Genomic DNA, 27,112 nt, shown 5'->3' with positions numbered 1-27,112 from the left:
AGATAACAACCCATGAACATGTGATGGGGACCCTGCAGCTGACAAGACAATTATCAACATGCACCAACTGGACCACCACCCAAATTAAAAGGGATAAGGAGAAGAATAAACCACAAGACAAAAACCAGGCATGTTCTAAAAAGGCAGACCCAAGGTCTATGAATATGTAACAAATAGATAAATTGTAAAAAATATTTAAAGGGGTGTTGCCAAGCACCCAGCTGTTTTAACCCTTTGCTTTATGGATGTCTCCTGTTGTCTTTTTATTAAACCTTTTAATTCTCCCAAAACAGTGAATGTGTTTTTCACTTATTGTAAACGGGAAATCGCCTTTTACGCCTCTCACCCTCTTTTATTCTCTTTATGCTCCATCCTCTTCCTTACACTGGACAGTGTAAAGAGTGTTATGTGTTGGAAAATAATTTATGGTATAAAAGATAAGTGCTGCCCCAAGTGCTAGACAGACTTCTGTAACCCAGAGAAAAATTCATTTATCTAATTTAGCCGCGCCCCAATAATAAACTCCAAACTTCACCACCGGAATACAGAATCCTCCTGACTCTGCCCTAACAACCAACAGCACCCCTCACTCTAAACCCCCAGATGTGCTGCCGTGGGGGGGTCTCAGCACACAGACACCCCCGAGGTCCCCCCAGCTCACCTCCTGCCTGAAGGCTTTTCGGAAGCCGCTGTGGCTGCTGGGGGCGAAGGCGCGGCCGGGCACGCAGCTGACCACGGCGGGCATCCCGCTGGCACAGCTGCTGTTGTGGCCAGCCTGGCTGCCCAGCTGGCAGCTGGAGATGTGAGCCTCGCTCCCGCTGCACTCCATGGAGTACGGCCAGTAGTGCTGCTTCCTCCTGCTGGCAAACATCCTGCGGGACAGGCAGGAGGAGGAGGAGGTCAGCGGGTTGCAAATTGTAAAAGGGGGGTTTGGGGGGAGTTGTGGGAGGGAAGTTTTGGGAGGGAAAACACCCTAGGATGAAGTGAGGATTATTTGGAGGATGATCTGTTCATCCAGAGCATGCCTCTGTTGAGATATCACTTAAAAACATGGAATGGATTCCAATATCAAGTGCAGCCACTTAAAGGAAATAAATCCCTACAAGAGATAAAAAATCTGATTATTTGGAGGCTGATCCGTTCATCCACACCATGGATCTGTTGAGATATCATTAAAAGCATAAAATGGATTTCAAGATCAAGTGCAACCACTTGAAGGAAATAAATCCCTGCAAGAGCTAAAAATGTGATTATTTGGAGGCTGATCCGTTCATCCAGAGCATGCCTCTGTTGAGATATCACTTAAAAACATGGAATGGATTCCAATATCAAGTGCAGCCACTTGAAGGAAATAAATCCCTACAAGAGCTAAAAAATCTGATTATTTGGAGGCTGATCCGTTCATCCAGAGCATGGATCTGTTGAGATATCATTAAAAGCATAAAATGGATTTCAAGATCCAGTGCAGCCACTTAAATGAAATAAATCCCTGCAGGAGCTAAAAATCTGATTATTTGGAAGCTGATCCGTTCATCCAGAGCATGCCTCTGTTAAGGTATCACTTAAAAGCATGGAATGGATTCCAAGATCAAGTGCAGCAACTTAAAGGAAATAAATCCTTGCAAGAACTAAAAAATCTGAGTAGGAATCAAAGGTGCAGCTCCAGCCAAGCCACGCTCCCAGAAGTGCAGATCCCACCCCAGGCAGGGACAGGGATAATTCCAAAGAGGATCTGTGCAGATAACTGGGCTGCAGAGCCCCCAAAAAACCTTCCCCTTTCCCTGACCAGCAGCTATCAGCTGGGATTGGGAAAAATCCAAATCCTCTGCGAGTCTGTGTTCACAACCTGAGAGCAATTTCCGAGAGCAGGAGCAGTTCCCCTGCTGACTTGTTCACAGCAGAGCAGCTTGGCAGCAGCTCCTGCTTTGGCTCCCAAAGCTCCTGGAGCTGCTCCAGGCACTCCTGAGGAGGAAAGGGGCACGTGTGATAAACTGGGAAGGGAAGGGATCCAGCTCCATCCCAACTGGGAGGATGCTGGAGAGGAGAGGAATGGAAATACTGGAGGTCAGCTTTAAAAAAGGAGTTCAAAACACAGGGAAGGCTCAGGGGAGCTCAGGCCCTGCTGGGATCTCCACGTGGCTCTGTGGGATCCCAGTGCTGCTCCTCATTCCAGGAATCCCTGCCATGCAGAGCTGGGATCCAGGATTAGCTGTGATAAATGGCACAGCCAGGTGGGTGGAATTTGGGGAGAAAACAGCAGATTTTGGTTTGCTGCAGCACAGAGAGCCTGGAGAAGCACAAAGAGATTTTTTGAGGGGGGTTTTTGGGAGCCCCACTGGGCAGCTCCAGTTTTTCTTTTTTAGGATTCAGATTTTGCAGGGTCACAGCTGTTTGAGGGGACACTTTCCCCCCTGTGCTCACTGAGCTCTGTTGCTCAGCTCAGCATTTCTCCAGCCTCTCCTGGCTCCCAGCCTCTCCCTAATCCTTCCTGGAACCCGATCTGGGCTGAGGCTGGGGCTGGATCCAGCCAGGCTGGAGAGGGAGCTGTGGTTGCATCCCATGATGCTGGAAAATGATGGAGCAGGGCTGAGATCCATCCCAGGGAACAGCAGCAGGACCCTGCCTGCCCTGGGGGCTGTCAGAACCCACCTCTGGCACAGCAGGGACTCCCTGAATTGAGAAAATGAAAAAGAGGATGGGAAAATAGGAATAGAGTTAAAATTTTAAAAATAAATCCTGTGAGGATGAAACACAAAGCAGCCACTTCCCAGGTGGGCTCAGCACAGAAGGAAAGACCTGAAGGAGCTTTTTTTATCCTTCACAGACAGGTCCAGAGAGCTCCATGAACTCCAGAGCAGACAAGAACCAGCCTGACTCAGGGAAGCAGGGATGGGGATGCCTTAGAATAGCAAACAATGACCTCATCCTGGAAATTTCATGAGGCATCAACATCTGGATGGTATTAACAGCCCTGGGGAGGCTGGGGAGAAATGAAGCCCCACCTCGTGTCCCCAGACTGAAAAAAGCAGAATTCAGCTGATCCCCACAGGCAGAACCTCGGGGCTTTGCTGATGTTTGGTTTTTAACACAAAAGGGATCAGTGGGAGCCCAGGGTGATGCTGCTCAGGTCAGAGGTGGGAATGAACATTCCTGCTGGGAGAGTTCAGACAATTCCAGGTCAAGCTGGAATTCAAACCATTTCTAGTGGTGAGGAGAGAGGGATTTTCATCCCAGCAAAGCTTTAAACAAAGCCCCAAGGCTGTGGGAAGGGCTGAGGGGTTGGTTAAGAGAACTCAGGATATTCCATGATTCAGCAGAGAACAAATCATTGCACAAACTCCAGGAAAATTCACCCAAATCCCACTGAGCAGAGGCTGGGGGGCTCCTCCTGGGGACTGTGAGCACATTTGGGAAATTCCAAAAGTTATCAAAGTGCTGCCTTCAGCCTCAGGGAGGAGGGAGGGAAGCCAGGCCTACCAAAACCCTCCAGATCCAGAATTTCCAGGGAAAAACAAACCAGGAGAGTTCCTACTACAAATATTGAAGTGATGAGCTGCTCTGTTATAAACTCTGGGTTTATAATGGGGGAAGCAGACTGGTTAAACTGGGAGTAATGATTGATCCTGGAGCCATTTCTTTGTCCAGTCACAAAGATTCAAAAAGCCATCAGCTCCATCTCTCTGCTCCCAAATTTCTCCTCTCTCCATCAGCAAAATGCATTAAATCCTGCTTTCCCAGCCAGAGCAGGAACTGAGAGAAGGAGTTTCAGCAATTCCTGTATAAAACCCACTGAGAGGAACGAACAAGAGCAGGGACTCAACTTTAGATTTGTTCCATTTCCGAACATAAATCAGCCCCAGAGGCCGAGTTCCAGTCAGGAATAAACCCCTGGCAGTGGGACAACGATGAACTCAGTTGTTTTCTTTTGAGCAAGATCCATCTGCAAATCATTTCACCTCCCAGCACTGTGCAGGGGCTGGGGGCAGTGGGATGTGGGAAGCCTTGAGTAACCTGATCCCAGCTTTTTCTTTTTTTTCCCCTCCAGGCTGCAGAGCAGGAGCAGGATCTGCTCCAGGGAGAAGGGGATTCTCAAATTAAATGGAGGAATCAGGAGAAAAGATTTTTCTGTGGCTTCACAGAAGGGGTTTAGCTCCAGGATGAGCTTTTCCCTCTCCAAAACAAGCCAAGCATCCCCTGGCCCAGGTGAGAAGGTGCCACTGGTCATCCCAGAGCCTCGACCACAAATCCAAGCTCATTCCCAGCCCAGAACTGGGAGCTTTCCCAGTAACACCAGCTGAACATGATGCATCCACCCACAACACAGAGGGAAGCAACCCAGGGAAGAATTCAGATTTTAAACTCTGCTGACAAACAAAACTGTGCAGCTGCCAAAGCTTTACAAGCCTCTCCCATCCAATAAAATGCCATCCCCCTTTATTTTTTCCAACCTGGGATAATGTTTGGCGTGTTTTCCTAAATATTTGTGGGTGCTGGAGCCCAGCAAGGCTGAAAACAAAGAAAGGGAGGGAGGTCTTGGGGTAAACAAGGAAAGGGAGGGAGGTTTTGGGGTAAACAAGGAAAGGGAGGGAGGTTTTGGGGCACTGAGGCTCTTCAGCAGCTGAGATCTCCTGGGCTGGGATTTGGGAGCACTTCCTAATTCCAGCTCAATTCAATGGGATTTTCAGCAGTGCTGAGCTGCTGCTGAACAACCTTCTGTCAGTTTTTCCATTTCCATGTGTCCAAGAGACAGGACAGCTCCTGAGCAGCCTTTTATTTCAGGCAGATGGCTCCAGATGCTCTGGTTAATGCTTTTCTTGGAAAGGCCACAACTGGAAGCAGGAAAAATCTACTTTGTCTGTCTGGAGGTGATTTATTCCCTGCTCCTGCAGGGGGTGAGAATCTCAGGGATGGGTTTGAGGGAAATGTGCTGCACTGGTGGAAGCAAACCCTCCTCAAACTAATATCCAGGGCAATGAATTCCCTGCTCATCTCCTAGGAATCCTGCAGACAGAATTCCAGTGGGTTCATTATTCCTGATTTTCCCTGGTGTTCAGGGCAATGAATTCCAAGTCCTGCAGACAGAATTCCAGTGGGTTCTTTGTTCCTGATTTTCCCTGGTGTCCAGGGCGATGGATTTTCTGCTCATCTCCCTGGGAATCCTGCAGACAGAATTCCAGTGGGTTCTTTATTCCCAATTTTCCCTGGGCTGTTCCAGGCCAAGGATTTCTCCAGCAGATCAGGATTTTGCTAATGAAAGGAACAAACGTGGCCAGGCTGATCCAGAGGGGATGTTCAGAAATAGCAATTCCACAGGCCAGAAGGAGCAGGCAGGAAAACCACAGCTCCTGCCTGGAGCACTCAGCCCTCCCCTGAAGCTGCTCTCCCACTCCCCAGGTCACAGAGCAGCAAAGCAACGAGACAGAATTTCATTTAAACTCTTTTCCATCTGCTTCAGGGGTGTTTTTCCTAAGGAACTGGTGATGAGGGCTGGTGACAAAAAGCAAAGAGAAGAAGTGACAACAAAAAAGTTCAGAGCTCCTGCCTCCCAAGGAAGGGGAAATACAGACTAAACCTTTCCACTTGCAGGTCTGGAAAACACAATGTTCTCCCTATGAATTTATTCCTTCATTTTAAAGGAATCTACAAATCTAGGGAGGAAAAGCAGCACTGAGACCACAGAGGATCCTGTTGCCAGCACCTCCTGGGATGCACGGGCAGGAATTGCACTCAGGGTGGGAAGGAGGAACCTGGGCACAAGGAAGGTTTGTTTCATTCCAAGGAGACTTTTTTGGGAGCTTCCAGCACATCCAGAACTGATCCCAGCTCTGGATCTCTGCACTGGGATGGGGTGAGCAGTTGGAGACTGTTTCCATTATGGAATGACAGGACACAGAAATGGCTTCAAACTGTCAGAGGGCAGGGATGGGGGGATTTTGGGAAGGAATTCCTGCCTGGGAGGGTGGGAGGGGCTGGGATGGAATTCCCAGAGGAGCTGTGGCTGCCCTGGGATCCCTGGAAGTTTCCAAGGCCAGGTTGGAGCACCTTGGGATGGTGGAAGGTGTCCCAGGGAGGCACTAGATGTAAATCCCTTCTAACCCAAACCATTCCATGGTTTTCCCATAGTTGATGGATTCACTGGGACAATTTGCTCCCATCCCTGCTGGAGGAAATGCTCACCCTCGAGCTGGAATTACAAAACAAAACTATTTTTTGGGCCAAGTTTCCCATCTCCCATTCCAGACCCTGTCAAACACTCATCAAGGTCTGCATACCATGGAGCAGCATCTCCTGCCTGCACCAGGGAATTCTGGACCTTCCAAACATTTACACAGATGGAAAATGCCAGAAGGTGCAGTTTCCTCTGAAGCTCCAGGGATGATGTGGAAGGGTCTGGTTTTCCTCTGGAATCCAGTGGGAAAGGCTGCTCTGCTCTTCCAAATCTCAGTTTTTATCTGGGTAGGAAATGTTTGGCTCCTCCCCCTGGGTGGAGCATCTCCCAGTGGGATGATGGAATTTTATCAGCCATGCACTGGGACTAACTGGCCATGAACAGGAGATATCTCCTGGAGGGAGGATGGGCTGTGGGAAGATAAAGATGATTGTCCCAGCTGGTTTAAAGATGGCCCATTAGCAGAGAATGTGTGCCAGGAGATCAGGGTCACTGCCACACCCAGTTTTTAACAATGGCCCATTAACAGGAGATATCTCCCACAGGGATAGGAATCTCTGCCACACCCAGTTTTTAACAATGGCCCATTAACAGGAGATATCTCCCACAGGGATAAGAATCGCTGCCACACCCAGTTTTTAACAATGGCCCATTAACAGGTGATACCTCCTGGATGAAGGGTGGGGCATGGGAAGGATAATGATGATTGCCCAGCTGGTTTTTAACAATGGCCCATTAGCAGGAGATATCTCCCACAGAGATCAGGGTCACTGCCCCACCCGGCTCCAATAGATGGGGACAGAATTCACATTTCTGGACACATCCTGTATTGCAACATGGTTTCACCTGGAATGGTTTGGGTGGCAAAGGAGCTTCAGTCCCAGGGACACCTTCCACTGTCCCAGGTGCTCCAGCTTCTCCTTGGGCATTTCCAGGGATCCAGGGGCAGCCACAGCTGCTCTGGGAATTCCATCCCAGCCCTTCCATCCCGGATAAGAATTTCTTCCCCATATCCCTCTAACCCTTCCCCCTTTATTTCAAACCATTTCCCCCATCCCGTCCCAGCTGGAGGAACAAACTTCTCCTACCCCAGGGTGCCAAAAAGGAATATCTGTGGCTCCCACCAAGCCCTGCCCTCACTTGTAGACGTTGGTGTTGTATTTCCTCTCGCTGGGGAAGCCGAACATCCCGCACACCACCCGGGAGTTCTTCATGGTCCAGTGCTTGTCACAGATCTGCTTCCAGCTGCCCTCGTCCTTCACCTCCACGTAGCCCTCGGTGACCGGGACCCGCTTGCGGTAGGTGGCCAGGATGGGGCGGATGCGGATGTCCTCCACCTGGATGTTCATGTTCTGGGGTAGGAAATAAATGGGAATGATGGTGGGTTAGAGAGAAATGGGTTTTGGAATTTGGAAATGGGGATCACAGCCCAGCTGTGGTTAAAGTTCTGTGGGTGGGGATAAATGGGAATGATGCTGGGTTTCGAAATCTGAGATTTGGAACAGCAGAGCAGCCTTTCCCACTGGATTCCAGAGGAAAACCAGACCCTTCCACATCATCCCTGGAGCTTCAGAGGAAACTGCACCTTCTCCAGGAGCACTGCTCCAGCTGAGCCACATCTGCCCCTGCAGGAGGATGCAGCACCATGGAATGGGACTGTGCCACCACCCTGACTGACTGACTGTGCCAGCTTGGATTCTGACTCTGGCAGGGTTTGGGATTGTTCTGTGTAATACTGCATTTCTATTTTAATTTTCCTAGTAAAGAACTGTTATTCCTAATTCCTATCTCTTTGCCTGAGAGCCCCTTAATTTCAAAACTATAATAATTTGGATTTAGGAGGTTTACATTCTCCATTTCAAAGAGAAGCTCCTGCCTTTATTGGCAGACACCTGTCCTTCAAACCAGGGCACTGGGTTAGATGGAATACTGGGAAAAATTCTTCCCTGTGAGGAGTTGGGATGGAATTCCCAAAGATGTGGCTGCCACATCCCTGGGAGTGTCCAAGGATCAACCTGGGATCATGGGAGGTGTCCCTGCCAATCACAGGGGATGATTTTTAAGCTCCCTTCCAACCCAAACTTTTCTGGAAGTTTATGAAACAAACCTTTCCACCTAGTCTAAATCAATCCTCTGGAAGAGGATTTTTTTTTTTCATTTAAAAAACCCTGTAATTTATTTTTTAAGTAGCCCTACAACAAATCTGCTTTGTCACTTTGATTTCCAGCACTGTTTTCACCTTAATTTACTCCTTGGGGAAATAAATCAAGCTCAGCTTTGTTAGGGCCAGCCTAAACCCCAGAATAGCTCTGGGTGCAGGGAGCTGGAAGCCCTGGCAGGGAAGGAATTTGGGGTTTCCATCCAAAGCCATGATTTCATGTGGAATCAGGGATTCCAAGGTGCTGACAGCACTGCTCTGGCTCCTCCTGCACAGCCAGGACAGGAGCAAATTGTGGAGCAGGATGGATTTCACAGGAGGGCACAGAGCAGGGGCAAAGATTCCAGGGGCAAATCCTGGCTGGAAAATAATCCATGAAGGCACAAAATAGCCCTGCTGGACTCCAGGGGTAAATCCTGGCTGGAAAAAAAATACCTGAGGGCACAAACCAGCCCTGCAGGGCCCCAGGGGCAAATCATGCCTGGAAAATATCCATGAGGGCACAAACCAGCAGGGCCCCAGGGGCAAATTCTGGCTGGAAAAAAAATCCCTGAGGGCACAAACTGGCCCTGCAGGATGCCAGGGACAAATCCTGGCTTGAAAAGATCCACAGGGGCACAAACCAACCCTGCAGAGCCCCAGGGGTAAATCCTGGGTGGAAAAAAAAAACCTCTAAGGACATAAATCAACCCTACATGATGCCAGGGACAAATCCTGGCTGGAGGGGGTAAATCCTGCTTGGAAAAAAATCCTTGAGGGCACAAACCAACTGTGCATAGCCCCAGGGGTAAATCCTGGCTGGAGGGGGCAAATCCTGGTTGGAAAAATAAATCCATGAAGACACAAACCAACCCTGCAGGTTCCCTCAGGGGGAAATTCTGGCTGGAAAAGATCCTTGAGGATCCAAACCAGCCCTGAAGGGCTCCAGGGGCAAATCTTGGCTGGAAGGGGCAAATCTTGGCTAGAAAAAAAATTCCTGAGGGCACAAACCAACCCTGAAGAGCCCCAGGGGTAAATCCTGGCTAAAAAAAAAATCCCTGAGGGCACAAACCGGCCCTGCAGGATGCCAGGGACAAATCCTGGCTGGAGGGGCTAAATCCTGCCTGGAAAAAAATCCTTAAGGGCACAAACCAACTCTGCAGAACTCCAAGGGGCAAATCCTGGCTGGAAAAATAAATCCATGAAGACACAAACCAACCCTGCAGAGGCCCAAGGACAAATCCTGGCTGGGAAAGTTCCTCTGTGGCAAGTGGTTACAAAAGAGCTTCTGAAAAATGGGTGAATTCCTTTCCAGGAGCCCTTTCCTTGTCAAATATGTGCAAACCCACGTGGTCCTGCTCGGGGTTACATCAGAACTGAGGAATCCTCACATTCAGCCACTCGGAAAAGAAAAAAATTGCCCGGAGCTTTAAAGGGCCACGGGGCTGTGGTCAGGGCTGGCAGGGAGGTGGGAGCAGGACCTGCCCAGTCCTGCAGATTCCAGGCTCATCCATTCTCCAGATGCTTTCAGCAGGGCTGGTAGAACAAACAGAGCCCAGGGAAGGGCAGAGAAAGGCATCTGGGGGAGAAAATGGGTCAGGGAGTGGGGCTGGCATCTCCTCCTCAGCTCTGCTCTCTGCCCACACCACCTTGGATAACTCACTTAAAGCTTCCCCCTCTCCTTTTCTTTATTCCTCCCTGCTTTTCTGCCTTTGATTTATCAACATTTACCACCCAGTTTTGCAAATCACTGATTCCCCCTCACCCCCTCAATTCTCCAAAAATCCCACTGGAGCATCCCTCAACCCCAGGAAAACAGGATTTATCCAACACAGGCTGGGCTCCAGTTTTGAAATCCCTCAAGAATTAAAAATAACCCCCGACATACCCAAATTTGTCACATCTGAGGCAATCTCAGGTGTTCCAAGGGTCTGATGTAAGAGGGGATTTAAAACCTCTCTGCTGGAGCCTGAGAAATCCATTTGCAACACGAAGTTTCTCCTGAGCTAGGCAGTTTCTCCTAAAACCTTGCAGGATTTTTTTTTGCCTACGTGCTGTCAGGAAGGTATCGGAGCCTCAGGGCATTCCAGGCTGCTTTCCAAACCCTGCAGCTCGCTTTTCCCTGGTGCAATTTAGGAAATGTTTCCAGCTTTTGCCTTGATGGAGAAATTGTGTTTACCCAGGGTAGTCAGAGGGAACCTTGTTCTTCTGCTTTCCTTACCCTGCCTCATTTTCTACACCAGGGAAAAAAAAAAAAAAAAAAAAGTAATCAAAGCCTTAAATCCACTTGGAAACAGTTCTGGGTGCTGAAGATCTTCAAGTGTTTTTAATAAAACCTTTTAAAAGGGATTAACCCAAAGGCCAGGGAGCCAACACTTCAAATTGTGCTGGGAAAGCACCTGGGAAAAGATGGGAAACAGGAGGAAATCTGCACTGGCAGCTGGGAAAAGTGGGAGAGGGATTTTTCCATCTGTGAGTGTGGGATTTATCCACCCTGAGTAGATTTGGGAGCCACAGTGAGGTGAGGATCAGCCCTGCTGCACATTAGAATCACAGAAATGGGACATGTCTTGGGATGCAACCAGGATGTGGCCAGAAATGTGAATTCTGTCCCCATCTGCTGAAAGTGGGGCAGTGCCCCTGATCTCCTGGCACACATTATCTGCTAATGGGCATCTTTAAACCAGCTGGGCAATCATCTTTATCTTCCCACAGCCCATCCTCCCTCCAGGAGATATCTCCTGTTCATGGCCAGTGAGTCCCAGTGCATGGCTGATAAAATTCCATCATCCCACTGGGAGATGCTCCACCCAGGGGGAGGAGACAAACATTTCCCACCCAGATAAAAACTGAGATTTGGAACAGCAGAGCAGCCTTTCCCACTGGATCCCAGAAGAAAACCAGACCCTTCCACATCATCCCTGGAGCTTCAGAGGAAACTGCACCTTCTCCAGGAGCACTGCTCCAGCTGAGCCACATCTGCCCCTGCAGGAGGATGCAGCACCATGGAATGGGACTGTGCCACCACCCTGACTGACTGACTGTGTCAGCTTGGATTCTGACTCTGGCAGGGTTTGGGATTGTTCTGTGTAATACTGCATTTCTATTTTCATTTTCATAGTAAATAACTGTTATTCCTATTCCCATATCTTTGCCTGAGAGCCCCTTAATTTCAAAATGATAATAATTTGGAGGGAGGGGGTTTTACATTCTCCATTTCCAAGAGAAGCTTCTGCCTTTCTTAGCAGACACCTGTCCTCCAAACCAGGACAGAACATTTCAGCAATGTGTGCTGAAGCCCACATGTGGTTTTCACATGTTTTTTCCTTTCCTTTTTCCTTGGATTTAGACTGGCTGGAGGCCACAGCCAGTCTTTGGGATGAGTTCACACCCAGGGATGCTGCCCCAGGTGCTGCTCCACAGCTCAGCCCTCTGGATTTGTGCTGATTCCAGATGCTGAACATCTGCCCAGTGCTTCCCAGCATCAGCATTCCCACATTTCACCTTTTCCTCATCATTAAACATCCCTTTACTCACTGCTGGGCCACCCCAGGGAAATGGAAAACCTGGAAAAGCCCCCAGGCAAACAGAGGAGTCAAAGGACTCCTGGTTTTATCTTTTGGGTTTGATCTTTTCCAGCCTTAAGGATTCCTGGGAGGGAGCAGCAATTCCCAAACAGAAATCAGGTTCAGACAGAGCAAACTGCTTCTGCAAAGGCCAAAAAATCAGAGAATCAGGCAGAGGAAGAAAAGACCCCACTGAGGATGAGGAGGAGAAAAGTCACCATGATGCAAAAAAAGTTATAAAAATAAAAGCCTCTTGAAAAATGGGAAGCTTGGGAATGCTGGGAGGTACTTTGGGATTTGCCTGTTATTTTTGCAATTATTTCTGCAGCTTAACAAATCAAAAGAAGTTGTTCCAGCTATTTCCAGAAGAGCTCTGAGCACAGCAGGGGTGGGATATCCATGGCTCCAGGACTCCAGATCCCAGAATTTCCCACTCCTGGACTTGAAATTCCTGTATTTCCAACTCCAGGATTGAAATCTCTCAATTTCCTATTCCTACACTTGAGATCTCAGAATTTCCCACTCCAGGACTCCAAATCCCTTAATTTCCCCCTTCCAAGCTGGACATTTGGATGTTTCTTCCCCCCTGACTGACTGGGCTGAGTCCTTATTGGTTTTTTTTTGTTGTTGTTGTTTTTTTTTTTTTTTTTTAATTTTTTTTTTTACAGCAGTGAAAAAATAAGTGGTAAATTGAATTCCTTGCTCTTGGATTTGGGAAAATGTTCCCAGGGCCAATGTGCCACCTCAGGCTCTGGACAAAACTCTCCCATCCCATCCCTCTGCCCCAGAGATGCTGACTCAGACATGAAAAGAAATCCTGCTCCAACCTGGGATTCTGTTTTGTGCATCCAACTCCTTTGTCATCATTATTTCTTTTTTGACCTGTGTTTGCCAAGGACGATTAAAAAAAATGAGAAAAGCAGCAAAAAATGAGGTAACATTTCATTCCTGGAGGGAATTCTTCTCCTGATAGATCCAACAGACCACAATGACATTTTCAGGATCTATCTAAGAGAAAAAACCAATCCAAATCCTATCCCCTTCTCCCTTCCAGGACTGGTCTAGAGCAGGAATTTTTGTGACAGCAAATCCAACCTAAATCCCATCCATTTTTTCCTCCCAGAGCTGGTTTAGAGCAGGGAATTTTGGAATTTTTGTCTGGAACCAAACCCAACCTAAATCCCATCTCCTTTTCCCTCCCAGGGCTGGTTTAGAGCAAGGAATTTTGGAATTTTGTCCGGGAGCAAAATCAACCCAAAATCCATCCATTTTCCCCCCCAGGCTGGTTGAGAGCAGGAATTTTTGATGGAGCAACTCAAGGGTTTGCTCTGGCTCTAAACAAAGAGCAAAACCTCAGAGAGGAATTCAAGGCACTGCAGAGCTCAGCTTTATATTGGAAAAATCAAGAACAAAGGATCAGAATCAGCACACTGAGGGTTCTCCAGGAGAAAAGGCTGCCAGGAGCTTTTTTCCCAATAATTCTTTGGGATTTGAACGGTTTCCTTTGGCTGCAGAGGTTTTGTTGCACTGTTCAATAATGCAAACCCAGGCAGAAATGGTTTATCCTCCACCAGCAGCTGGGCTGATGGTGAAAACAGATTCCAGAGAAAAACTGGGAGCAAACAACACCTGATGGATAAAGCAGATTCCTGAAATCCCCCTCTCTTGTGCTCCAGGGACACGTGGAGAGCAATCCCACAACAAGGAAAACTCTGGGATTGAGAAAAAGCTGAACCCAAACCCTAAACCATGACTGGTTTTAGGGAAACAAAGCTGTGATGGGGATTTGGGATAAGGTTGGGACAGGAGGGAGGGAATGGTTTAAAATTAAAGGGGTGTCTTGGGTTGCAATACAGGATGTGGCCAGAAATGTGAATTCTGTCCCAATCTGCTAAACCAGGTGGGGCAGTGACCCTGATCTCCTGACACATATTATCTGCTAATGGGCCATGTTTAAACCAGCTGGGCAATCATCTTTATCTTCCCACAGCCCATCCTCCCTCCAGGAGATATCTCCTGTTCATGGCCAGTGAGTCCCAGTGCATGACTGATAAAATTCCATCATCCCACTGGGAGATGCTCCACCCAGGGGAGGGAGCCAAACATTTCCTACCCAGATAAAAACTGAGATTTGGAACAGCAGAGCAGCCTTTCCCACTGGATTCCAGAGGAAAACCAGACCCTTCCACATCATCCCTGCACCTTCAGAGGAAACTGCACCTTCTCCAGGAGCACTGCTCCAGCTGAGCCACATCTGCCCCTGCAGGAGGATGCAGCACCATGGAATGGGACTGTGCCACCACCCTGACTGACTGAGGGTGTCAGCTTGGATTCTGACTCTGGCAGGGTTTGGGATTGTTCTGTGTAATACTGCATTGCTATTTTAATTTTCCTAGTAAAGAACTGCTATTCCTATTGCCATATCTTTGCCTGAGAGCCCCTTAATTTCAAAATTATAGTAATTTGGAGGGAGGGGGTTTTACATTCTCCATTTCAAAGAGAAGCCCCTGCCTTTATTGGCAGACACCTGTCCTTCAAGCCAGGACAGGGAGGCAAAGCTGTGACGGAGATTTGGGATAAACGAGGGATAAGGTGGGAGAAATGGTTTGAAATAAAAAGGGGGCAGGGTTAGATGGGATATTGGGCAGAAATCCTTCTCTGAGATGGAATTCCCAGAGGAGCTGTGGCTGCCCCTGGATCCCTGGGCGTGCCCAAGGAAGGGTTGGACAGTGGGATTGGGATTGAAACTCCTTTCCCACCCAAACCATTCCAGGATTCCACGATCTCAGCTGGGACTTCCAGCATCCTACAACACAAACCAGTAAAAAACGAGAGAAAAACACACAAAAACTCTTCCAGGCTGGGCCGTGTTTGCCTCCATCCCAACGCTCTCCTTGCCAGGAGCCACCTCCAGGGCCCCAGAGCTGCTCCTCTCTGCGGGGACACAAAAGCCCTGGCAGAGGCTCCGAGCTCCGTTACGAAACCAGGGAGGGAATCGGGGCCAGCCCAGAGAAAAGGGTTTGTTTTTGAGCCCTCACAAAAGGATTCCTGGCTCGGAAAAGTTTTCACATGAGCCTCCAGTGCTTTTGTTTCCACCCTCTGAAGCAAAGGCTTCCCCACAGCTCTGGGTCTGACCAGGATCCCACCCGATTTTGGGAATATTCCCCTTTGCTTTGTGCTGGTAAATCAGTGATGCCCAGGATGGGTTTTTTGGGTTTTCTCCATGCTCAAACCCAGCCCTTCCCTTTCCTTTTGAAGGGCCCTGAGGATGCTCAGGAATCAGTCCAGGGAGATTGATTCCTGAAATTCCTGTTCCTAGAAATCCCAGGCTGCAGACGCTGCCCTGGCGCTGAGTCTCCCTGGAATTTGGATTTCTCTCTGCTCTGTCCTTGGATTTTTCCATTTCCATTCCTCTCCTGCTTTGAGAGCTCCATGATCCACTCAGACTCCTCTTTCCTTCCCTAAGCCTGACCTGCCCCACTGCCCCTTAAGTAAAATCCATTTAGATCCTTTTTCACTCCCAACAGAGCTCCAGGATTTGTTAGCGTCCAAACATCAGGAATTAAGTCTGAAACTTGAACAAAAAAATTGATTTTTTTTTTTTTTTTCTCCAATCCACAACACACCAAAATCTTTCCTCAGGGGCTTTGTCCATCATAAAAACTCCACTTCCACTAAAACCTCAGCCACCAGAGGAAAACAACTCTTTTTTTCTTCTTGTTTGGGTTTAAACATCTGGAGCTGAGCCTCTGAGTCACCCCAAGGTCCTGGCTGCTACATAAACACGAGAGGATGGGACAAAGCCCTGGGGACAGAGGCTGCACAAAGGGTGAGGGAGCAGAGTTTGAGCCAGGCTTAGGGGCCAGGAGCAGATTTGGGCTGACAAAAGCCTGGCTGAGCTGGGAAAGGCTCCGTGGAGCTGGGGCAGAGGAAAGGGACACAGAGGGGACAGAGCAGGAGGGGCTCAACTTGGGGCAGGCTCAGATTAGGGCAGACTCAGTTTAGGGCAGGCTCAGCTCAGGACAGGCTCAGTTTAGGGCAGGCTCAGCTTGGGACAGGCTCAGTTTAGGGCAAGCTCAGCTCGGGACAGGCTCAGTTTAGGGCAAGTTCAGTTTAGGGCAGGCTCAGCTCAGGACAGGCTCAGTTTAGGGCAAGTTCAGCTTGGGACAGGCTCAGTTTAGGGCAAGCTCAGTTTAGGACAGGCTCAGCTCAGGACAGGCTCAGTTTAGGGAAAGCTCAGCCCTGTCCTGGCAGCCCCAGGGCTGGGGGTTCCTTTCTGTCCTTTCTGCTGAGCTCAAAGTGTCTGGATCAGGCACTGAAACCCGGGGGAATTTATTGCCAAGACACAGCAAGGTCAGGAACACAGAATTAATTAAATTAAATCTGTGCAAAAGACTCCCAAGCTCATTAAGCCCAACCTCTGACCAATCAGCACCTTCTCACCATGACCACCCCACTCTGTCCTCAGGAGAAGTTCAAGATTTGAACAGGAAAATTATCTTTAAAGACCTTTCCAGCCCAAACTCTGATTCCAACCTGCCACAAAGGAGCCACTGAGGCAAATGATCACATTCACTTCGAATTTACAGCACTAAAACACAGTGGGCTCCCCCAAAATCTGATTAATTAACATTTTCCTGAGGTGAGGAGAGGCTGAAGACCCAGAGTCACAAAGCTGCAGAATTTGGCTGCACTTGGGTTTGGAGGAGTAAATATTTATAGCAGAGGGAAACCCAAAGCCTGTTGTCACAACAAACAGGAAAAATAAAACTTAAACAGGCAAAAAAACCTTTTAAACTAATTTTTTACTCTTTCTTTTTACTAATTAAACACTCATGGCTGCAGGACACAGAGATGGGCTGGGGGTGACCTGTGTGACAAATCCCTGCAGTGGGGACAGAGATTCCAGAGAATTTTATGGGGAAAAAAAAAATAAAAATAAAAAAAAGCGTGAAAAGAGGGAGATTTACCTGAGGACAAGGTAAATCTCCAACAGAGCCTGATTTGACTCAAAGCTCCTGAGCAGAACCTCACAGAACCTTTCCCCACTCATTAAAAATCTGGAATTTTCACCAGAATCATGAAATGCTTCGTGTTGGAAGTGACTTAAACCCTGGGACACCTCCCCCCATCCCAAACCCCTCCAAGGACACCTCACCCCACTTTTAACCCAGCACAAGCCAAGCCTTTGAAGAACTGGGCTTTGAAGTGAGATTTTTTTTTCTGCCTCACAAGTACCCAGAGGGGAAATGAAGGCCAGAAATAGCAGCAAGGTCTGACTTGCTAAGCCAGACCTGTCTGGGATAAGGTCTGGCCAAAGCCCCAGGTACCAGAGCTATTTGTGAGCCTCTAAAAGCTGCAGAAATTTGATATATTTAGAGCTTTTTTTATATTTGGAGGCTGTGTGGGAGCACACAGAGGGGAAAGGAGTGGACAGCAAATATTTTGTTCAGGATGTTTTGGGGCGTGCATTGAATCAAATCTCTCTGGTGTGTTGGTTTAAGGAATGCATTAAGGTAAAAATCAGTGACTGTGGTCCTGAAAAGGCAGGAAAGGAGCTGCAGGTGGGTCTGGAATGAGCTGGGATAACACAGAGTGTGAATTTTTCCCCTGGAAAAGCAAGGATGCCATTCCCAGCTTGGGGAACACGAAGGGAATTTGGATTTTCCAGCTCCATCACCCTCCAAGAAATCCTCTAAAATCTGCAGTGAGAGTGGAAAACAGAAAAAAAAAAATGGAATTTTAACAAGGGAGGGATGGAATTCTGGTTTTGCCAGAAGGATTAACCCCTTCCTGCCTGTCTCCCTCCTCCTCGTCACAACTTTCCCACTATTCACCCTCCCCCAAAACACTTCAGGGTTTGGGTTGGAAAGACCTTTAAAGATGATTTTTCTGTTCAAATATTGAACTTTTCTTAAGGACAGCATGGGATGCTCTGGGTGAGAAGGGGCTGATTTGGCTTAATGAGCCTGGAGGTCTTTTTGCACAGATTTAATTCAATTAATTTAATTAATTCTATATTTCTCTGGTCCTGACCTTGCTGTGTCTTGGCAGTAAATTTTCCCAGTGCCCCTTCCCAGCAGGAAAAGGGATGGAAAAGCTCAGGGATGGGAAGAGATGTTTCACAACCCTCAATGGGAAGGGATCTGTCTGAGCACATCCCTATGGAATGGCTGAGGGATTTATGGGATGGAAAATTTCATCCCATCCCACTGACCCACAACTTCTCCAAACTGGGAAGCTGAGCTGGGCTGGTGTCCAATGAAAACAAACTCAGCTCAGGGTTATGGAGTTCCTTGGGAAGGACTGGGGGCTCCTTGTGGGGCACAGCTGAGCCAGCCAGGCCAGATTTGGGCACAAAAATTCACTCTGGGGTCATTTCCTCTCCTGGATTTCCCTGTTCCAAACAATTCCCAGCCAGGCCAGATTTGGGCACAAAAATATCACCCTGGGGTCATTTCTACTCCTGGATTTCCCTGTTCCAAACAATTCCCAGCCAGGCCAGATTTGGGCACAAAAAAATCACCCTGGGGTCATTTCCACTCCTGGATTTCCCTGTTCCAAACAATTCCCAGCCAGGCCAGATTTGGGCACAAAAAAATCACCCTGGGGTCATTTCCACTCCTGGATTTCCCTGTTCTCAGCAATTCCCAGCCAGGCCAGATTTGGGCACAAAAAAAAATCACATTGGGGTTAATTCCACTCTTGGATTTTCCTTGGTCCCAGTAATTCCCAGCCAGGTCAGATTTGGACACAAAAAAAAAAAATCACCCTGGGGTCATTTCCTCTCCTGGATTTTCCTGTTCCCAGCAATTCCCAGCCAGGCCAGATTTGGGCACAAAAAAATCACCTTGGGGTCGTTTCCACTCCTGGATTTTCCTGTTCCAAACAATTCCCAGCCAGGCCAGATTTGGGCACAAAAAAATCACCCTGGGGTCATTTCCTCTCCTGGATTTTCCCTGTTCCCAGCCAGCCCCAGGAAATTTGCACCTAAAGGGTTTTAGGACTTTCTAAATGATGAGGAAAGTCTGTGGGAATTGGGGTTTTTCAGAAGTTTTGGGGTGATCTCATTGTGGCCTTGCAGAGCCTGAAGGAGCTGCTGGAACACAGAGAGGGATTTGGGATTTGGGATGGAGGGACAGGACACAGGGAATGGGTTCCCATGAAAAAGGGGAGATTTGGGTGGGATATTGGGATGGAATGAGGGTTTGAGGGGCTGGGATGGAATTCCCAGAGGAGCTGGATCCCTGGCAATGCCCAAGGCCACCCTGAAGGTGAAAAACCTTTTCCCAAAATCCAGTTAAACCTCTCCTGGCCCAGCTCCAGCTGCTCCCTTGGATCACAGGCACCAAAATCCTGTGAATCCACAGCCTGTGCACACAGATTTGGGATTTGGGAATCACAGCCAGGCTGGGAATGCAGAACCCAACAGCCAAGCTTGGTTTAGCACCTCCAGCCAGGCCTGGTTTAGTAAAGCCTGGTTTAAACAGCAGCTGAAGGACAAACTGACAAATCCCTTCCCCTGGGAATCCTGGTGGGATTGAGCTGGTTGTGCTCTGTCAGAGGTTTCTGACCACAGCAGGGCTCAGAGGAAATTCCAGCCCCCCTCACCCCTCATTCCAAAGGGAAAACATCACTGGGACAAGCTGTGGGCTCCAGGAGGAGCTCACAATGAATTAATGTGAGGAATGATCTACAGAATTCCCAAGAATTGTTGGAAAGGGTAAAGATTTCCAAATTCACCTTCACAGGAGGTTTTGGACTCCCCTAATTCAAGTTTATGACCCCCTTAGGTCACCCTGTTCCTTATTTTAGTCTCCCACTGCTGCCCAGGAGACAAAGCAAAGATAAGAGAAGGAAAAGTCAGAGGGGGAAGGAACTGGAAAATTTGACAGCCAGTTGTGACCCCATGATGGCATCCCAAACATTCCAACTGCTCAGCCCAGCCTCAAGGACAGCAGGGAGGGAAGGGAAGCTCCAGGAGAAAAAAAAAAAATTATAGAGAGAGAATAAAAATCAGCTGGGTTTTGCACAATGGAAGCAGTGGTGTGGTGGTTCATGAAATTCAGGGAGAAACAGAAGAGGTTAAAATTATTCAGGGAGATAAAAATCTGGGAATGGTTTGGGTGGGAAAGGAGGTTAAAATAATTCAAAGAGAAAGGGAGTCTTGGAATTGTTTGGGTGGGAAAGGAGGTCAAAATTATTCCAGGAGATAAAAGATTTAATAATGGTTTGGGTGGGAAAGGAGGTTAAAATCCTATCAGGGAGATAAAAAATCTGGGAATGGTTTGGGTGGAAAGAAGCTTAACATCATTCAGGGGGATAAAAAAAATCCTGAAATGGTTTGGGTGGGAAAGCTCAAAATCACTCAGGGAGATAAAAAAAAAATCCAGGAATGGTTTGGGTGGGAAAGGAGCTTAAAATCATTCAGGGAGAAACAGAATCTTGGAATGGTTTAGGTGGGAAAGGAATTAAAATCACTCAGGGAGATACAAAATCCGGGAATTATTTGGGTGGGAAAGGAAGTTAAAATCCTCCAGTGCCACCCCTACCATGGGCAGGGACAATTCCCAGGTTGATCCAATCTGGTTTTGGGCACTTCCAGGGATGGGGCAGCCACAGCTTCCCTGGAATTCCATTCCAGCCTCTCCCCAACCTCAAAGGGAAGGGTTTTTTCCCTGATTTTCACCTGCTCTGTCAGTTTGTCAGTAAAACAACCTCTGCCCAGGAAATGCAGCATTTCCATCCTGCTCACTGCAACTCCCCAAAAACAAACCCACTTCTCCCTTTCCCATCCCTTTTCTTGCTGCTGGATTCAGGAATCTCTTCAGTCTCATGATCCATCTGAAATTTCAGCACCCCCAGAGCAGCAGCTGAGCTCATTCCCAATTTTCTGCTCACCCAGCCCCGGTGCTGAGCTCATGGAAAAGCAAAAAAAACTCCTCCAAAACTTCCCTGATTAATTCCTGGAGCAGCTCAGGGTGAGGTGACCTCTGTCTAGACTGAACCAAATTTTCTTCCAGGTGTTTTGAGGACTCTCTGTGGTTTCAGAGCAGCCAAAGCCACCCCTGGTGTTCCATGATCCCTCCTGGACACAATGGAACCATTGATGGAGCAGCTTGGGATGATCCCAAGGATTGAGATCCTGGACCTGCAGCCCTTCCCTGGAACTCTGAGCGCTGCCTGCTCATCCCACTGCAGCTCAGGGATTTAAAATTCAAGGGTTCATCCCACTGGCTTTGCTCTGGATGCTCAAATTAAAATGTTTATAGGGGGGTCTTCCCATAAATTTTTGGCCAAGGGTAGTCAGGGAATTGAGACAGATAAAAATCCAAGTAAAGGGAAGTGCTTGAGGGATCACAAACTCCCCAGGATGAGGAGATGAAGGAAAAAATTCCCTTTTAAAAAAATCCCTTTTTTTCCACTCTGAAGGTCTCATCCCAGCTCCCTTCCAGCAGGGAATTGAGACAGCAAAAAGTCCAACAGGGAGGTGCCTGAGGCACAACAAACTTCCCACACTGAGGAAAAAAAAATCTCTTTTTTACCCTTCTGAGGATAAATTGATCATGGGAATAAACTGGGATAAATTGATAATGTGAATAAATATGGGATAAACATGGAATAAATTGATAATGTGAGTAAATATGGTATAAACATGGAATAAATTGATAATGTGAATAAATATGGGATAAACATGGAATAAATTGATAATATGAATAAATTGATAATGTGAGTAAATATGGGAAAAACATGAAATAAATTGATAATGTGAATAAATGTGGGATAAGCACAGGATAAATTCATAATGTGAATAAATATAAGATAAACATGGAATAAATTTATAATGTGAATAAATATGGGATAAACACGGAGTAAATTGATAATATGAATCAATATGGAAAAAACATGGAATAAATTCATAATATGAATAAATATGAGATAAACATGGAATAAATTCATAATGTGAAAAAATATGGGATAAACACAGAATAAATTGATAATGTGAATAAATACGGGATAAACACAGAATAAATTCAGAATGTGAATAAATATGGGATAAACACAGAATAAATTCATAATGTGAATAAATGTGGGATAAACACAGAATAAATTCATAATGTGAATAAATATGAGATAAACACGGAATAAATTGATAATATGAATCAATATGGGAAAAACATGGAATAAATTAATAATATGAATCAATATGAGAAAAACATAGAATTAATTGATAATGTGAAAAAATACGGGATAAACACAGAATAAATTCCTAATGTGAATAAATATGAGATAAACACGGAATAAATTCAGAATGTGAATAAATATGAGATAAACACAGAATAAATTCCTAATGGGAATAAATACGAGATAAACACAGAATAAATTCCTAATGTGAATAAACACAGGATAAAGTGACAATTTCCATCCCTGTCCATGGGACACACCAGATCACCACTTTTACCCCAATTACCTCGATCTGGTTAATCAGGGAGTTGTCAAACTTGAAGCCAGGGATCCTCTTCTCGCTGCACACCACGCCCACGTCCTCGCTGTGCTTGCAGTCGCTCACGCCCCAGCCATTGGAGCCACAGGCAGCCAGGCTGCTCTCCCTGCCCGTGCAGTGCACGTTGTCCAGCCAGATCTTCCCTAAAAAAGGAGGGGAACACAGCTGAGAATCCCACAGGAGGGATCCAGGCTGGATTCCCTAAAATCAGGAATGCAGGAAGTGTTGGGTCTCGCTCTCAATAGCGCCTTGGGTAGTGCGTGTTGTCCAGACAGATTTTCCCTGGAATGGGAGGAAAATAGATGAGATTCCAAGAGGAAACAATTGAGATTCCAAGAGGAAACAATTGAGATTCCAAGAGGAAACAATTGAGATTCCAAGAGGAAACACAACTAAGATTCCAAGAGGAAACACAACTAAGATTCCAAGAGGAAACACAACTAAGATTCCAAGAGAAAAACACAACTGAGATTCCAAAAGGAAAACACAACTGGGATTCCCAGAGGAAACAATTGAGATTCCAAGAGGAAACAATTGAGATTCCAAGAGGAAACACAGCTGAGATTCCAAGAGGAAACACAGCTGAGATTCCAAGAGGAAACACAGCTGAGATTCCCAGAGGAAACACAACTAAGATTCCAAGAGGAAACACAGCTGGGATTCCAAGAGGAAACACAACTGGGATTCCAAGAGGAAAACACAAGTGAGATTCCAAGAGGAAAACACAAGTGAGATTCCAAGAGGAAAACACAACTGGGATTCCCAGAGGAAACACAACTGGGATTCCCAGAGGAAACACAACTGGGATTCCAAGAGGAAACACAACTGGGATTCCAAGAGGAAACACAACTGGGATTCCCAGAGGAAACACAGCTGGGATTCCCAGAGGAAACAACTGGGATTCCAAGAGGAAACACAACTGGGATTCCCAGAGGAAACAACTGGGATTCCAAGAGGAAACACAGCTGAGATTCCAAGAGGAAAACACAACTGGGATTCCAAGAGGAAACACAACTGGGATTCCCAGAGGAAACACAACTGGGATTCCCAGAGGAAACACAACTGGGATTCCCAGAGGAAACACAACTGGGATTCCCAGAGGAAACACAACTGGGATTCCCAGAGGAAAACACAACTGGGATTCCCAGAGGAAACACAACTGGGATTCCCAGAGGAAACAACTGGGATTCCCAGAGGAAAACACAACTGGGATTCCCAGAGGAAACACAGCTGGGATTCTCAGAGGAAACACAACTGGGATTCCAAGAGGAAACACAACTGGGATTCCAAGAGGAAACACAACTGGGATTCCCAGAGGAAAACACAACTGGGATTCCCAAAGGAAACAACTGGGATTCCAAGAGGAAACACAACTGGGATTCCCAGAGGAAACACAGCTGAGATTCCAAGAGAAAAACACAACTGAGATTACAAAAGGAAAACACAACTGGGATTCCCAGAGGAAACACAACTGGGATTCCAAGAGGAAACACAACTGGGATTCCCAGAGGAAAACACAACTGGGATTCCCAAAGGAAACAACTGAGATTCCAAAAGGAAAACACAACTGGGATTCCAAGAGGAAACACAACTGGGATTCCCAGAGGAAACAACTGGGATTCCAAGAGGAAACACAACTGGGATTCCAAGAGGAAACACAACTGGGATTCCCAGAGGAAACACAACTGGGATTCCAAGAGGAAAACACTCCTGCTCTGCCTCCAGAGCCAAAATCCACAAATTTGGGAGCAGATTCCAGGTTTTCAATTTCCCTTGGGTCCCACTCACTCTTTCACAGGACATTTATAGGTGTGAGCACTCAAATATTGTTAAATCCACCCAAACCAGCACCTTCAGCCCTGCTGAGTGGAAGGCTCCAGGGAGGGCAGGAAAAATCTTCTGTAGGATAAAATTCAATCCCAAATCTCGATAAATCCCCTGGGCTGTTGTTATTCTACAGATTTGTTGTTATTCCTGGATTATTTCAGAGTTTTCCTTCTCTAACTCGGTGATTTCAGGAATTCCCACCTGTCACACACAAATATTCTCCTTTCCAGGGGTTTGTCAGGCAGATATTTGGGATTCAGGATATTTGGGATTTTCCACATTTCCACCAGGTGCAAGTTCAGAGGGTGAGAAAGGATAAAACACATCCCAGGATGAGGGGAGTGAAAAAGGTGAAAAAAAGGAAATCTGGATGGTATTTTGGGAAGAAATTCCTCCCTGGGAGGGTGGGGAGAGGCTGGGATGGGATTCCCAGAGGAGCTGGGGCTGCCCCTGGATCCCTGGAATGTCCAAGGCCAGGCTGGAGCAGCCAACAATTTATCACTTCACCGAGCACAGCATGAGAAAGGAACACTCAACATGATCAATTAAACTCAAATTAGGGATTATTTGGGGCTGGAAGATTCTCTCAGTTCCCTAAAATCCAAAACCAAGAACCTTCAGCTGCTCCAGACCCTTCCCCATCCCTGATTTCCAACACTTTCACCTCATGGATCCCAAATACACCCAGCACAGCACAAGAAAAAAAACCACTCAAAACCATCAATTAAACTGAAATTAGGGATTATCTGGGGCTGGAATATTCTCTCAGTTCCCTAAAATCCAAAACCAAGAACCTTCAGCTGCTCCAGACCCTTCCCCATCCCTCTGTCCATCCTTTGGATTCTTTCCAACACTTTCACCTCAAATATCCCAAACATACTCAGCACAGCACCAAACTCCCCAAAACCATCAATTAAACTGAAATTAGAGATTATTGAGAACTGGGAAAAGCCAATTCCCTATTCCAAGAGTTCCTCACCTTCTCCTTTTCCATACTTGGAGCCTGGCAGCCAGGACACAGCCTCCACATATCCCAGCTCCTGATAGAGCAGGAGAGACAAACACCCCAAAACCATCAATTAAACTGAAATTAGAGATTATTGAGAACTGGAAAAATCCAATTCCATATTCCAAGAGCTCCTCACCTTCTCCTTTTCCATACTTGGAGCCTGGCAGCCAGGACACAACCTCCACATATCCCAGCTCCTGATAGAGCAGGAGAGACAAACACCCCAAAACCATCAATTAAACTGAAATTAGAGATTATTGAGAACTGGGAAAATCCAATTCCCTATTCCAAGAGCTCCTCACCTTCTCCTTTTCCATACTTGGAGCCTGGCAGCCAGGACACAGCCTCCACATATCCCAGCTCCTGATAGAGCAGGAGAGACAAACACCCCAAAACCATTAATGGGACTGAAATTAGAGATTATTGAGAACTGGAAAGAGCCAATTTCCTATTCCAAGAGTTCCTCACCTTCTCCTTTTCCATACTTGGAGCCTGGCAGCCAGGACACAGCCTCCACATATCCCAGCTCCCTGCAGGCCACGTGGGCAGCGTGGATGGAGAAGTCGTCGTCGCAGACGGTGCCCCACTCCCCACTGTAGAACACCTCCACCCTGCCCTCATTGTGCTTCCTCTTCTGCCCTGCCAGCCTCAGCTGGATTTTGGGGACGTTTGGGGCTCTCTGGGGGGGCTGGAACACCTGGGGGGCTGGCTCAGGGTAGCCAGGCAGGTATGGCCAGTGCTCGTACTGGGCACAGCTCAGCTCGGCCAGCAGCAGCAGCAGCAGGCAGTGGTTGGAGGGGAAAATTTGGGATCTTCCCATTTTCAGTCCTCAGAGGCTGTCCTGGAAAAAAACAAAAAAAACAAAAAAAAACAAAACAGATTTTGGTTTAAGTTTGTAGTGATGTAAAATTTGTATCTCTTGGAAATTGGGGTTACCAGCCAAAATCGGATCAATTGTTTCTTGTGTCGTGGGCAAAGAAATTGAAACCTCCCCTGTTTATAAATTTAGGTAATTTGCCACATAATTCACCCCAAAAATATGTTTTCTCCAGGGAAAATTCTCCAGGTTGGGAGGTGTAGCAAATTATTTTCCTGTTTCTCCAAAAATCCAGCAGGAAAACTTCATCCAAATCCTGCCAGGACAGAATTGAACCATTTTTTTTCTCCCCATCAAGAATCCAAACCAGGAGGGTGAGGAAATCTCATGGCCAGCAGTGAGGGATTTATCCTAAAATCTGGGTTCCCAATGGGATAAAAGATTTATTTATTTTCCTGCTTCCATCTGTAGAAACTCCAAACATCACCAGACACTTGGCAGAAGCCTTGGATAACCCTGGAATAGTGGAAAATGTCTCCAGGTTTTGGTTGTAAGTCTGGATGGGGATTTATTGACATCCAAGTGCTCCACAAGTTTAATTTTCAGACAGAAAGTGGAAACTTCTCCTGACTCAGAAGAGGAATTCCATGCAGGAATTGAAGCCTGGGAAATCCTGTTCTATTCCTGCTCCCCACTCACACGTGAGGATCCCAAAATTCCTGAGCAATTCCAGAGCTCAGTGGGAAAAACCTCCCCAGACCTTTGGAGTTCTGTTATTTCCTGGCAGCCACAGGAGGGGAGGGAGAAGATTTGGATCCAGAGAAGATGTCTAGGAACTAAAATTCTCTGAAATTTCAACTAAATCTGAAAAAAAAAAAAAAATCCCGGAAAAATCTCGTCTTTGCATAGAGACACAAAATCCATGAAAAACCTTCAAAGCTGCTTGAGGAGGATCAGAATTCCGGGCATTTCCAGGGCTGTGCCTCAGTTTCCCTGGGGGGTTAAACAGGGATGGGGCTCAGAAAATCGAATTGTTCCCCTAAGGGAAGGAAACGCTGCCAGCTCAACCCTGGGGGTGATCAA

General features: G+C 47.0%; 1 protein-coding gene across 1 annotated transcript in view; it reads right to left on the bottom strand.

Moving 5' to 3' along the window:
• The window catches only part of LOXL2 (lysyl oxidase like 2), a gene marked incomplete at its 5' end in the record, with an annotated part of 47,714 nt that extends 21,682 nt beyond the window's left edge, over positions 1–26,032 (bottom strand). The window contains 4 exons of the mRNA XM_079328747.1: positions 662–872; positions 7,310–7,521; positions 22,344–22,519; positions 25,681–26,032. Of these exons, the coding sequence (XP_079184873.1) occupies positions 662–872; positions 7,310–7,521; positions 22,344–22,519; positions 25,681–26,032 (951 nt within the window). The remainder of the gene's footprint in view (positions 1–661; positions 873–7,309; positions 7,522–22,343; positions 22,520–25,680) is intronic.
• Positions 26,033–27,112: the final 1,080 nt, after the last annotated feature.

The sequence above is a fragment of the Erithacus rubecula genome (genome assembly GCF_903797595.1).
Source record: "Erithacus rubecula genome assembly, chromosome: 29".
Taxonomy (NCBI): Eukaryota; Metazoa; Chordata; class Aves; order Passeriformes; family Muscicapidae; genus Erithacus; species Erithacus rubecula.
Note: the sequence above shows the minus strand (reverse complement) of the source record. Positions and strands in the feature narration are given on the sequence as shown.